General features: G+C 50.4%; 1 protein-coding gene and 1 long non-coding RNA gene across 13 annotated transcripts in view; both read right to left on the reverse strand.

Moving 5' to 3' along the window:
- Window positions 1–14,571, reverse strand: part of SLC4A3 (solute carrier family 4 member 3) — a 73,570-nt gene that overhangs the window by 44,397 nt on the left and 14,602 nt on the right. For 11 of the 12 annotated variants that reach the window (XM_037911963.2, XM_043524836.1, XM_043524835.1 and 8 more), the window contains 4 exons: window positions 14,407–14,563; window positions 10,123–10,454; window positions 9,593–9,732; window positions 7,218–7,429 (listed from right to left, as the gene is read on the reverse strand). In XM_037911963.2, the coding sequence (XP_037767891.1) occupies window positions 7,218–7,429; window positions 9,593–9,732; window positions 10,123–10,454; window positions 14,407–14,563 (841 nt within the window). The remainder of the gene's footprint in view (window positions 1–7,217; window positions 7,430–9,592; window positions 9,733–10,122; window positions 10,455–14,406; window positions 14,564–14,571) is intronic. The other variant, XM_043524837.1, reaches the window with a different exon arrangement.
- LOC122462256 lies at window positions 11,598–14,400 on the reverse strand. Its single transcript, XR_006284707.1, has 2 exons — window positions 13,476–14,400; window positions 11,598–13,298 (listed from the first exon to the last, which is right to left on the reverse strand). It is a non-coding gene; the product is annotated as an uncharacterized LOC122462256 (long non-coding RNA).

Consider the following 14,571-nt stretch of genomic DNA (forward strand, 5'->3'; position numbering starts at 1 on the left):
GTCTGAGTTCTGGGTGCTCTGCCCATCCACAAATCAAGCTCAAGGTATCGGACGTTCAGCACCTAAGATCAGAGGTCACTATTGTAAATCTGGCCCTTGTTCTGAGTCAGCAGCAGGAGATTATCGGCTAAGGCGTGTCTAAAGAGAGGCCTAATGTGTGACAAGCCTGCTGTGCACCAAGTCATGGTGTGGACCCTGCAACCGCACACTAAAAGTTCTCGAGTGCAGGGGTTCTCACCCTTTTTCTTTCTGAGGCCCCCCAAACATGCTATAAAAACCCCACAGACCCCCACAGCAACTGGTTTTCTGCATCTAAAAGCCAGGGCCGGCGTTAAGGGGTACCAAGCAGGGCCGTTGCCCAGGGCCCCATGCCACTGGGGGCACTGTGAAGCTAAGTTGCTCAGGCTTCTGCTTCAGCCCCAGGTGGTGGGGCTCAGGGCCCCAACGCTTCACCCCCGTCCAGTGGGACTTAGACTTGTTGGGACCCAGGGCAGAAAGCCGAACACTGGCCCTGCTTGGCAGACCCCCTGAAACCTGCTCGTGGCCCCCCAGGGGACCCCGGACCTCTGGTTGAGAACCACTGCTCTAGTGCACTGATGTCCTGCTGTTACAACCTATGGAACTTTGGTGTGCAGTAACAAGGTCCACATGGCCAGTTAATGTGTGGCTTGCTAGTGCCCTGTAGGCTTTCATCCCGGCTTGCTGTGCGCTGAGTTTCTGTGTATGCAGGAGGTCAGACTAGAAGATCACAATGGTCCCTTCTGGCCTTGGAATCTATGAATCAAAGTGCATGTTGCTGGCTGAAACTCAAGCGAAAAAGACTGTTTGTTCTCCTCTTTCCTGAAACAACAGCTCCAGCGAAACCTGAGGGATGGCATCTTCAAAGTAACTAAACACTCCTGACAGGAGCATCCCACTCTGTGACTGGACTGAGACCACCTAGCTTGACCATGCTGTGCATTACCCAGAACAGATCTGCTGACTGGGATTTATCAATGCCACAGTGAAGGTAAAGAAACCCGTCTTTGCTTCCTCCACACCCCTAATATAAGCTTTCAAAGAGACTGAGCGCTGAGTCAGTCCAACTCAGAAACTGCTGCTGGTAAAAACAAACCACCGAAGAAGGTGGGGGGAGACCAAACACAAACCCAGGGAATGCCTGGGTCAAGTGTAGATCATCACATTTCAAAAGAATGGAAGTAACAAAAAGCAGGCCTGACAACTCACCAAGCACCTTGCTTTCCATTCCCAGCACCTTCGTTATTAGCAACAGTTTTACAGCAGCACCTCAAGGCTGGACCCCAGCATATTGGGTGCTGCACAGACCATAGCAAGGGCAGTCCCTGCCCCCCAGTACGTCCACTCCAAAGAGATGAGACGGACAGAAGGCGAGAGGGTTATCACCGTTTTACACATGGGGATGGGGCAACTTTCCCAGGCTCATACCAAGAGTCTGCAGCAGAGCCAGGAACTGAATCCCAAGCTACCAAGTCCTAGTCCAGGGTTTAACCAAAAGCCCATCTTGCCTCTTGTGAGATCCTTGGGCCGGGGACAGCACCCAGGACAAGAGGGGGCCTTTGGGCAGCTACCACAATAAAATACGAGTAGTAATACTGCTGGCTTCAAGCTGAAGTGTAAAGCCACCTCTTTACTGCTGCTTTCGCCGCCACCTCCTTACAAAACCCACATACCAACACGCATGCAGCCTACCCTGCTCCGCCCTGGGGAGAGACGGGCAACAGGAGCCAGGGCTGGGCTCTCTGATTTCTATATAATCGCTGGAAGGGCCTCCAAGACCAGGTGGGTGGATGGATAAGGGGATGACAAAAGAAGAGGAGAAAAACTGCTCCCAGCATATTCTCTCTCTCTCTCTCTCTCACACACACACACATGCATGCACACACACACACACCCCTCTCTTTCATGCCTCTTCTCATCTTTCTTCTTCTCCAGTCACTGGATCTTGCCCAGCTGCAGGTTTCACACCCAGGGCCACACATACTACTAAATTCTTCCCCACTATCTTTAGTCCACACTGCAGAGCCGAGAACTTGATACCAGCTGATAGTGCAGTCAGATCCCAGACCCCAGCTCAAATTCCAGCAAACAGCGTACATAACAGCCTGAGACTCTGCCCTAGGCTTTGCATATCCTGAGACTGCCAGGCTACACCAGCTTGGTGCCAAAGACAAATGATGAAATGTCGTTGCCACAATAAGTTCCAGTCCGGGGCTGCATCTTCTCTGGCTGTGGGGCAGACCACTCCGGATCTGCATCCAGGATTGCTCAGGTAACATGATAGAGAAGTGCCTCAACACCACAGTGACTGGTCCTGCACAGATACTTGAGACACAACACAGACAATGGGCAGCGTCTTCCAAGTGCTCAGACACAGGGGCACATAGAGGGAACACTAGGAACTGTCTGGATGGGAGCTGTGTGCTGCAAACTCTAACTCAGGGGCACCTATTCTGAGACACAGAGCAATGGACAGACAGCACCCTGCATGTGTGAGTGAGTGTGAGAGAGAGCTCAGTTCAGGGCCCTGAGCCCTTCAATGCAGTGCGGGAGTGTAGGTCAGGTACTTACAGACAGGCTCCCCACCAGGGTAACCCAGCTGGTTTCTGATGGCCTCCCATAAATCATAATCTTCAAAACTGAGGGCAAACTCCTCCAAGTCTTCGTAGCAGACCGTGCTGTGGATGCAGCTGCCTATCCCCACCTCTGGGCTGTCACCACCTCCTGCCTCCTCTCCATCATGAATGGCTGTCATTGTGTCCTTGGCAAGGTCAGGGGTCAAGGCCCATGAGCTATGCACCACACTTGCAAGACCAAAGTTTGGTGTCGTTTATCTGAGTTCCAGAAGACGAGCTGCCCAGCAAGGTCCCTGCTCTGGATGACCTGTCAGGATTTTTGTAGCGCCATGGAGACCACCATGCCCTCACTGTTCGGGTCCCCCTCGGCTGGGGGAAGGCATGTGATGCTGGTGGTGGCAGCCCTTGGGACTGATGAGCTCCTGGAAAGAAAGTTTCCACTGGGGGAGGTTTGCTGCGGGAAAGCTTGTAATTTGCAGGGCTTTCTTCACTAGCTCTCTGGGCCAAGGGGCTCTTCATCAGCAGAAGGGTTTCCTGCTAGAGGTCCAGAGACCCTGTGCGTGTGTAGCACTGCCTGCTCCTCTCCCTCTCTCCCCCTTTGATGTCTCGCTCCCTCCCTCTCCAGCCTGGAAAGCAGCCTATTGAATTCTCCATGTCCTCAGGCCCAGAGCATGCATTTCCATGACGTCTCTTCCATCTGCTCTCACGTACGCACAGGGGCAGATCCTAGGACACACGCCGCACCCCTAGGGCCCCAGGTGCCTCTCTACACAACAGGAAACACAAGTCACAGGTCCCAGCTGGGCAACAATTATCCAGTGATTCTGGGCTTCAGCTCCCTCAGTCACTTCAGCAGAGGTTTCTCCCTTTTTCAGAGAGGACAGCTCCTCAAGCAAGGCTGCTGCAATACCAGCACTCTCCTGGCAAGCAAAGGCACTGCTAGCTGGGAAAGTATGTCCAGAGGAGAGGGCTGGAACTAAGGGATGCATGGAGCCCTAAAATCAAGAGGGTAACAGGATGGAGGTGAAAAAAGACACAGAGCCAAGGGGTGGGAGGTGAGGAAAGGGTTGGAGCTACATGAGTGAGTCCAAACTGAGGGCATCAGCAGAGTGGAAGGGGGGAGTCCCAGGCAAGGCAGCAGGGGGCTGCGGGTTGGGATTAAGGGACACTAGCGGAGCTGTGGGGAGGGGAAAGAATGCCCAGGACTGCAGGGCAGGATAGAAGAGCATCAGCAGAGCGGAAGGGAGAGCCCAGGGCTGGAATAGCAGGAAGGGTGCCGCAGGTAAGGATGGAGGGCTAATGGGGAAGAAGTGCTAGCTGAGGTCTCTTGTTCCAGGACAGTAAGTGACCGTTGAGATGGTGGTGCCTGCGAATGCAGCTAACAGTCTCCAGATAAAGCTGCAAGAAGTGTTTAGACTCCAGACTTTCTAAACCATCAGGTCAGAGGCACATCTAGTAACTGGGGCTCTGGGTCTCTCTCCAAGGTCCCCTGTATTCCACACCAGGAGGTGACAGCTCCCTGTGTGACAATGAGGATGGTTCTATAGGCCCCAAAACACTTTACAAAGTCACCAAACTGATACAAGCTCCCCAGAAACCACCCACCCTCGCTGAAAGGCAGCCTCGACTTGCTGGGGGAAGGGAAGAGCAAAGCACAGGGACACCACACACCAGCAGGGGAGCTGGAATAATTTTTATAGCAGGGGTGCTGAAAGTGGCAACCATATATTTGGTTAAAAGAAAAGGAGTACTCGTGGCACCTTAGAGACTAACAAATTTATTTCAGCATAAACTTTCGTGAGCTACAGCTCACTTCATCGGATGCATTCAGTGGAAAATACAGTGGGGAGATTTTATATACACAGAGGACATGAAACAATGGGTGTTACCGTACACACTGTAACGAGAGTGATCAAGTAAGGTGAGCTATTACCAGCAGGAGGGAAAAAAAACCTTTTGTAGTGATAATCAAGGTGGATTTCCAGCAGTTGACAAGAACGTGTGAGGAACAGTGTGGGGTGGGGGTGGGGAATAAATATGGGGAAATAGTTTTACTTTGTGTAATGACTCATCCACTCCCAGTCTTTATTCAAGCCTAAGTTAATCGTGTCCAGTTTGCAAATTAATTCCAAATCAGCAGTCTCTCGTCGGAGTCTGTTTTTGAAGTTTTTTTGTTGAAGAATTACCACTTTTAGGTCTGTAATCGAGTGACCAGAGAGATTGAAGTGTTCTCCGATTGGTTTTTGAGTGTTATAATTCTTGACGTCTGATTTGTGTCCATTTATTCTTTTACGCAGAGACTGTCCAGTTTGGCCAATGTACATGGCAGAGGGGCATTGCTGGCACATGATGGCATATATCACACTGGTAGAAGTGCAGGTGAATGAGCCTCTGATAGTGTGGCTGATGTGATTAGACCCTATGATGGTGTCCCCTGAATAGATATGTGGACACAGTTGGCAAAGGGCTTTGTTGCAAGGATTGGTCCCTGGGTTAGTGGTTCTGTTGTGTGGTGTGTGGTTGCTGGTGAGTATTTGCTTCAGGCTGGGGGGCTGTCTGTAAGCAAGGACTGGCCTGTCTCCCAAGATCTGTGAGAATGATGGGTCGTCCTTCAGGATAGGTTGTAGATCCTTGATGATGCATTGGAGAGGTTTTAGTTGGGGGCTGAAGGTGATGGCTAGTGGCGTTTATTTTCTTTGTTGGGCCTGTCCTGTAGTAGGTGACTTCTGGGTACTCTTCTGGCTCTGTCAGTCTGTTTCTTCACTTCCGCAGGTGGGTATTGTAGTTGTAAGAATGCTTGATAGAGATCTTGTAGGTGTTTGTCTCTGTCTGAGGGGTTGGAGCAAATGCGGTTATATCGTAGAGCTTGGCTGTAGACAATGGATCGTGTGGTGTGATCTGGGTGAAAGCTGGAGGCATGTAGGTAAGTATAGCGGTCAGTAGGTTTCCGGTATAGGGTGGTGTTTATGTGACCATCGCTTATTAGCACTGTAGTGTCCAGGAAGTGGATCTATTGTGTGGACTGGTCCAGGCTGAGGTTGATGGTGGGATGGAAATTGTTGAAATCATGGTGGAATTCCTCAAGGGCTTCTTTTCCATGGGTCCAGATGATGAAGATGTCATCAATGTAGCACAAGTAGAGTAGGGGCATTAGGGGACGAGAGCCGAGGAAGCGTTGCTCTAAGTCAGCCATAAAAATGTTGGCATACTGTGGGGCCATGCGGGTACCCATAGCAGTGTTGCTGATTTGAAGGTATACATTGTCCCCAAATGTGAAATAGTTTTGGGTGAGGACAAAGTCACAAAGTTCAGCCACCAGGTTTGCCGTGACATTATCAGGGATACTGTTCCTGACGGCTTGTAGTCCATCTTTGTGTGGAATGTTGGTGTAGAGGGCTTCTACATCCATAGTGGCTAGGATGGTGTTTTCAGGAAGATCACCGATGGATTGTAGTTTCCTCAGGAAGTCAGTGGTGTCTCGAAGATAGCTGGGAGTGCTGGTAGCGTAGGGCCTGAGGAAGGAGTCTACATAGCCAGACAATCCTGCTGTCAGGGTGCCAATGCCTGAGATGATGGGGCGTCCAGGATTTCCAGGTTTATGGATCTTGGGTAGCAGATAGAATACCCCTGGTCAGGGTTCTAGGGGTGTGTCTGTGAGGATTTGTTCTTGTGCTTTTTCAGGGAGTTTCTTGAGCAGATGGTGTAGTTTCTTTTGGTAACCCACAGTGGGATCAGAGGGTAATGGCTTGTAGAATGTGGTGTTGGAGAGCTGCCTAGCAGCCTCTTGCTCATATTCTGACCTATTCATGATGATGACAGCACCTCCTTTGTCAGCCTTTTTGATTATGATGTCAGAGTTGTTTCTGCTCAAATAAATTTGTTAGTCTCTAAGGTGCCACAAGTACTCCTTTTCTTTTTGCGGATACAGACTAACACGGCTGCTACTCTGAAACCTGTCATATATTTGGTTATTACTACAGTCAAGCCAGGGGGTGCTGCTGCATCCTCATAACCCCTAGTCCTAGCACCCCTGCACACCAGGTTCAGACAGGAAGTGAAGCAGAATCCTGTCACCAAAGGAAACTCTTGGCAGTATCTAGGGAGGCAGACTGCAATTCTGCCAGGTGAAATTGAGTCAAGCCAAGGGTTCTAACACCCCACTCCTGCTACAAGGATCCTGGGGTCTGTAGCCACTCACCATGAACTGCCAGGACTTCGGTTCAACTTTTCAACCAAAATTCAGCATAGCGCTGGGGACACAGCAGGGGACATGTTTCCTTGCTCCTGCACCCAAGGAATGGTGGGACCAACTACCAGGCCTAGCTCCCAGGGGGGTGGCAGAGTCTTAGGGCTGACACAAAGTGGGGAGGGAAGGTATGGCTGGGTTACTCAGGCCTTCCAACCAAGGGGATGGGCCTGGGGGTAAAGGCCCAGGCCTGACACCGAGGGGGATGGGCCCGGGGGGGGGGGGCGGGGAGAGAATGTCCAGACCTGATGCCCAGGGAGATGGGCCCGGGGGGGGGGGGGGGGGGGAAATGTCCAGGCCTGATGTCTATGGGTTGGGCAGAGGGTGGATGACACTTGTACAGGAGACACATTAAATGTCACAAAGCAGGGCCTCACTTTTCATGTCGTCCAGGTCAGCAGACGCCAGCATCTGGGCCTCAGCCTCATCGGTGGGGACGCGCTGGTACACTGCACTCTCCAGAGTGGTCATACTGCCGATGCACATCCGCTCCTTCAGGTCATAACTCACCCTCTGCCCGCTCACCACCTGGCTCCAGGGCTTGCGCCTGTCCCATCCCCGAGACGAACATTCTCTGGGCTCCGGGAGGCTGAGGAAACAAACGGGGAACCTGGCAGTAGCAGCAAAGCAGAGCTGGCAGCACTGGGGTGAGATGGAAGGGGGAGAGGTTGTTCCCAGTCTGAACTCCTGTTTGTAAGTCTTTTCTCATGAGATCATCCTCTGGGCTGAAGGGTCCCTCCCAGCCCTGACCTCAGACCCAGTTATCTGAAAAGCTTGAGAGTCCCTGGCCAGGAGCAGGCATGTCTCAGGGACTCCCAAACTACAGCTGGGGGCTTCAAGAAGTTAGGCCCAGTGAAAGCTGCTTCTGCTCCCTCCCCTACAGGGTAAGCCCCCCTTCCTTACAAGGGATGGAAATCCCTCATGGGCCCACAGCCTCACAGTTCTTGCTCTGTGTCCACAAGCCCTGTCCCGGCCTGTCCCACTGCTTCCCAGTCTGTGGGTCAGGAACCAGGCGCAAAGGAAAGTCAGGCTGGAAAGGCAAGCTCCTCCCTCCCTGGCATGGTGCCCCCCAGATACCTGTGCTGGGGACTATCCAGTCCCCAGGTGATACCCCTGCTGGTAAGGGAGCCTAGTCACGGGGGCCATCATCTGTACCTGGGAACCAGGAAGGCTGTATCCAGACCCTGCCCCAGTTGGGTCCTGTAGCACACCTGGCTGAGCGAGTGAGCGATTCGGGCACTGGGGTGGGCACATGCTAGCACCCTTTCCTCCTTCCCAGGCAAACCCACATGGTGAGAGAGAAGGGGAAGTGTAAGGAAGGGGAGCTTGGATGCAAGGATGTACCCAGCCTCTGCCTCTTGTGTCAGAGTCAAAGGGGAATTCATAGATTCCAAGGCCAGAAGGACCCCTTGGGATCATGCAGTCTGACCTCCGGAATAACCCAGGCCAGAGACCTGCCCCACAATAATTTCTAGAGCAGAGCTTTTTAAAAAATTCCAGTCTTGAATTAAAACGGTCTGTGATGGAGAATACACCACGACACTTGGTAAGTTGTTCCAACAGTTAAATACTCTCACCATTAAAAATGTACCCCTGATTTCCAGTCTGAATTTGTCTAGCTTCAACATCCAGCCATTGGATCGTGTTAGGCATTCCTCTGCCACACTGAAGACCCCATTATCAAATATCTGTTCCCCATATGGGTATTTATAGACTGTGATCAAATCACATATTAATATTCTCTTTGATAAGCAAAAGAGATTGAGCTCTTGGAGTCTATGACTATCAGGGCTTGTCTTCACGCACACCACCGCACCTGTGTCGCTGTAGTGAAGACTATTAACCCACCTGCGTGAGAGGTGTAGCTATGTCAGTGGGAGAAGCTGGGGATTAGGTCAGTGTAACTGCGTCACTCGGGGATGTGGATTTTAAAGCATTAGAAAACAAGCCTAGGCCATGTCTACACTATACCTTGCATGGGCATGTTTTCTAATGCTTTAATCATTCTTGTGGCTCTTCTCTGAACTCTTTCCAATTTATCAACATCCTTCGTGAACTGTGAACACCAGAACTGGGTGCAGGGTTCCAGCAGCATTCACATCAGTGCCGAATACAGAGGTAAAATAACCTCTCCACTCCTAGTCGAAATTCCTGGGTTTGTGCATCTCAGGATTCCATTAGTTCTTTTGGCCACAGCATCACACTGGGAGCTCATGTTGAGCTGATTCTCCACCATGACCCCCAAATCTTTCTCAGAGTCACTGCTTCCCGGGAGAGAGTCCTCCATCCAGCATGGATGGCCTTCATTCTTTGTAAATACACGCATCTAGGAACATTTAGCCATATTAAAATGCATATTGTTTGCTTGCGCCCAGCTTACCAAGTGCTTCAGATTGCTCTGCATCAATGATTTGTCCTCTTTATTCTTTACCTCTCCCCCCAGTTTTTGTATCATCTGCAAACGTTATCACGTGGATCAAGATTTCACCTATGTGGAATTTGAACCCAGAACCTTTTTGTTTGAATCCGAGGATGCTACCTCTTGATGTTATGAGGAACTGAGTGCCTGCTTTGTTGATTTGACTGTTGAATTAAAAATAGACTGAAACTGTTAACTGATCTTCAGTGGGACTACCCCTATACTTACTTAGGCACATGCTTAAGTACCAGCTGAATCGGAGTCTAAATAAAAAAGCCTACTTAATGAGCACGTTTTGAATGACCAGCCAGCCCCAGGTCAAGTCCATCCTACCTGCCGAGAGAGGCCGGGCCCGTCTCCAGCAGCAGGTCAGCGCGGTGTGGCATCGGGGACATGATGCCACACTCCTTCTCCACATGGAACCGTGCAGAGGCCAAGGCACCGCAGGATTCATCGTCACTCCCAATAGTGAACTGCAGAGAGGAGACAAGTCTGAGCACAAGAACCAGACCCTGCCCTGCATGAGCGAGCCAGACCCGCCCCACAGGGAAAGGATGGTCCTAGATCTTCCCCCCACTGCTCCCCTCAGATGTGGGCCATCCTAGACCTAACCCTCTGCCACTCAGGGAATGAACCATCCCATACCCTCCCCACTAAGCACTGCTACCGACAGTATAGAGCCAGCCAGACCTATGCCACCCAGGGAATGGACCATCCCAGCCCCTCCTCCCCAGGGTGTAAACTATCTCAGCTCCTCTCGTAACCTAGAGTATGGCCCATCCCAGACTCTACCCCTCATTGACCCCCGGCACCCAGTGGTGGAGCCTGCCAGACTCCCTCGGCCCCTCCCACCCCAGCCTTGCCTTTGGTTTGCTAGGGGGCTCAGGCTTAGGATTGTCCCTCTTCTCATGAGCCTCTGTCTCTGACGCTGGTGAGACCTCTTTCTCCAGGGCCTCTTCTGCCTCCGACTCTCCTTCCTCCTCCTCATCCCCCTCCTCCTCCTCCTTGTCCCCCTCCTCCTCCTCCACTTCCTGGATGGTGGGAGTGATGTCCGAGGGGGGCACCGAGGTTTTTTTCTTTTTTCTCTTTCTTCTCTTCCTCCGGTTGGCATGGGGGAACCTCTTCTGGAACTTGAGGGCAGGAGGCAGGTGGGTGGAAAGGGGATGGTGGATATGGTGGGAGGTTTGGCGATGGACTGAGAAAGACAGAGAGAGTCAGGGGCAGGAGGCAGCAGGGACAAACACGACCAGGCACCTCAGAAACCACTCCAGGAAACTGCATGGACGGGGGGGGATCAAGGGCCAGGGGAGCAGCCCACAGGGCCAGAGCAAACCTCCTTAGCTGTGTGGCAAGAATATGAGCCAGGCCTGCTTGGTAACCCTCACTAGCCCATCATTACACTCTAGGACAGAGCTGTCTCTGCTCGGTGCGCTGCACAGAGGGGAAGGCGCTCCTGAAAGGCAGCCAGTGGGCTACTGAGAGCTTCAAAGCCAACAGGCTGCCCATGCTCCTTAGCCTGGTAGAAGTGGGGTGGACCTTTTACAAACCGCCCTCCTCTGTCCACAAAAATGCTAGAGGCCACATCTTTTAGGGTCTTCTAATTCCAGGTGCACTGTGAGAGCAAAACCATGTAGGCGGCCCAGTACCTGACTGCAGGTGCAAATCCGGTCCTTAGTCACCTGTGTGACAGGACTTGGGCCTGCAGGTACCAATGGAAGGCTACGTTTTAAAAATCTGGATCTAAAACAAGAAGAGACAAGCCTTTAGTTTAAACCAATCCGCAGAAAGGAATTTGCTGGGTGTGAAGCCACAGGAGTCACAGGGACTGTGCAACAAGAAGAAATTAGCGGCATTACTGTGCATTGCCTCAAAAACACTAATTGTCACCCCACTGGTGTACGAGGAAGCATAAACGCATCATTCCACATGAAAGGAAAGAAAGCTGCTTTTGCAGGGTTTTACTGGAGACAGAGAGCCTCCCCGAGACAACCTGCTGGAGACACACTGACTCCGTGAGACTTGAAGCAGAGACATTGAGACAGCCAGAGAGGCAACTGGAAGTTACCAAAACACTGGTGGCTCCTCAGGGTTTGCAGCTTTGGGTCTACACGGCAGCTCTTTCTGCCACATATTTTGTAATCCACTTTTATTTCAGGTTTTTCCCTCTTTCCTATAATAAGCTAACAAAATCTACTTGGATTGAAAAGTGGCTTGCAAAGGACGATTTAAAATGAGAGCTTGCACCCCCTCCTCTGCACACAAGACGGCCAGGTTCACTGTTGTTCCAGTTTTGGTTTGGTTTGGTTTTTCAAGCATTTTGTGGTGGTGGGCTGGTTTTGGGGGGGCGGGGGCAGGGGGGATTTTGTTTGTTTTTGGGGCTTGGTTTTGCCCCTAGAAATATCAGGATTGTTGAGTCTGCCCTGCCCTGGTTCTACTGGAGAAGCTTTTTGGCAGGGCAGAAGTGTGCCTCAGGGCGTGTATTATGAGCTCTCAGACGTCAATTGAAGGAGCAGAGCTCTTACTCTTTAACAAAAGTTTCCTTCACCCAAAACGTTCACTGGCCATTTGAGTTAAATATTCATGCCCAAAACCAAACTGGGACCAAAGCACTTTACACAGGCTGGCTGATCGAAAATCCCCCTTGTGCTGCTGCTCCAGCTTCCACTCCCTTGGCTCTTTTCTGCTCACGATAGAGTCTCCAGAGTGTGCAAGACCTGAACTGCTTAAGACATATTAAGTGGGGGAAAAAAACTTGACAGAACTAAACCCACCAGTGCTACCAGGACTCTTTCACCAGCATAAAGGCACAAACAAAGGTGCAGGCCCAGTCTCTTCCCTTTGCAGCTCCAACTGGAATGGGTCATCATGTGGCATGTTAAGCTGAGACAAAGAACCTGAACACTGACCTGACAGAAGGCTTGAGCTGCCTGCCAAGGGCAAGAGATTCTGCAATCTCTAGCCCAAAACAGTGCTGAGAAAGGGCTGACATATGCCTGCCTGGCCACCAGAAGAGAAGAACTCTACGCTTGACCTCTGCACTGGGTCTTCTGAGTCAGGATTGAGCATTCGTAACAAGAAAGTACATCTCAGAGCTAAAACCACCACATCTCTCTTCTAAATTCAGGATTTGCACATTCTCCCATGATTCACCTGCACCACGGTACCTCCTCCCAACTTGTCCCTCTGCCCCCTTGTGTGCACCCAGCACATCCTCTCCTTCCCTGCTCCACGGCATCTCCTGTCTACCTGGAAAGCTCTGCCTCAGTGGTGGCTCAGATACTCAACCGCTCCTTTTAAATCTGTCTTCAACAAGATAAATATAGAAAAGGAGTTTGAACAATCCATCTGGAAGGAAGAGCTAGTATAATGGCTCCTGACAAGGAGCAGGGGACACTTGTAAAATCTGAACATAAACAATTCTATGGGCTCAGATGATGTCACTCTAGGATCTTAAGAGAATTAGCCCATGAATTTACTGACCCACTGATAATTAGTTCTGATGAGTCCTGGATCAGAGAAACATCAGAAGACTAGAGGAAAACAAATGTGGTCCTGACTTCCAAAAAAGGAAAAAGAGGAACGAGCATCTCAATCACCGCTCAATAAGGCTCCCTTCTCTCTCCAGCAAAAATTGGACAAATATGAAGAGAAAAGTCACTAAAAATCTAGAGTCAGTTTTTCAGAGAAACCTCTGTCCTGGCGGCACAAGCAAACACCTCCATGCACACACTTCCAGCACTAACACTTGTGTATGCAGGTGATACTTCTGAGTGGAAGTTCGATCACTAATCTATACAGGTGTTACAATCTGTCATCTTAAGGCAGAATTGTTAGTGCTCAGCAACTCCATGTGCAGGTGATTGTGTGCACTGATGTTTTGAAAATATGGAATCTAGGAGGAAATGGAAGCATGAGCAATAAGTGGCTGTTGGGGGTGGTTTATAACAAACAGAAACATCAGTGCTTGTTTGACAGAAATTCCAAAGGAGTGGCCAACCAGAAAGCAGCATGTGTGATATATGTGAAATTTAATAACACACTTGAGATTTCAGAGTAACAGCCGTGTTAGTCTGTATTCGCAAAAAGAAAAGGAGTACTTGTGGCACCTTAGAGACTAACCAATTTATTTGAGCATAAGCTTTCGTGAGCTACAGCTTATGCTCAAATAAATTGGTTAGTCTCTAAGGTGCCATAAGTACTCCTTTTCTTTTTACACTTGAGATTGTGTCTCACATAATCTATACTGGAAAATAAACTGAAATTGACATGCAGTGAAACACCAGAGCTTGGAAAATTTGCCAGACACTTGCTAACCAGAAGGCTAAATCTACTGGCTTCTCTCTCTGTCCCTCACCCTTGGCTGCTGAGGGCAGTCTCTGCTGCACTGGCCCTTCTGTGAACAGCTCCAATGCCTGCCTCTCCTGCTGTTCCCCAAGGAGCTGTAGAATGAAACTAACATGATTCTGAGAGACAAGGTGGATGAGGTAATATCTTTTATTGGAACAACTTCTGGTGGTGAGAGAAACAACAAAAGTTGTCTCTCACTAACTGCAGTTGGTCCAGTAGAAGATACTGCCTCACCCACCTTGTCGCTCTAATACCCTGAGACTGAGGTGGCCACACCACCACTGCATAGAACATGATTCTGGTCTGTTTCATGGCTGCTATTGAGAAACCTATAGGGATGCCTGAACCTGTGGCACCAGGAGCTTTGGAGCTGTCTGTCTGCAGATTCAGGAAGGCAGCTTGGCTTCAGGCCACATTTGGAAGTTTCTTCACAGACATAAGGTCAAGAAATGTTTTTAAACAGAAAACTTAAGTTATGTGGAAATTGCTGTGATGGTTCCCAGCTGCCAGGGTGAGGAGGCGAGTGGATTCCCAGCCTCCGAGGAATGCTACCCTGTGGACTGAAAGTGGCTAAATCTCTACACAAGAGGTGATAATAAAAAGCAACTGACAGAATGGGGGCTACAGGCATGGGGCTGAGACTGAGTATATGCAACCACTTCCTTAACAGTCTGCAGGAAGGAGGTAAACAGCACATTACTGAGATCTGCAGACCTGACTGAGCCCCAAGGGTATAGAGGGGTTTGGTCTGATGGACATTTGTGGGCACGCAGGCAGGCAGAGTGTTCAAACCAACATACATTCAAAATCTCTCTCACTGTAGTTGCGTCTCTGCTCTTCCAGATCCCTTGATGCTGACTTGCTTATCAGGTCCCCAAACCTCTTGATTGACAAGGTCTTATCCAAATCCTCATCGTCCTCGGCGGGGGGAAAGGCCTCCTCAGCATTATCGCTGTCCTGCACAG

This window comes from Chelonia mydas, chromosome 11, assembly GCF_015237465.2.
Source record: "Chelonia mydas isolate rCheMyd1 chromosome 11, rCheMyd1.pri.v2, whole genome shotgun sequence".
In the NCBI taxonomy this organism is placed as follows: Eukaryota; Metazoa; Chordata; order Testudines; family Cheloniidae; genus Chelonia; species Chelonia mydas.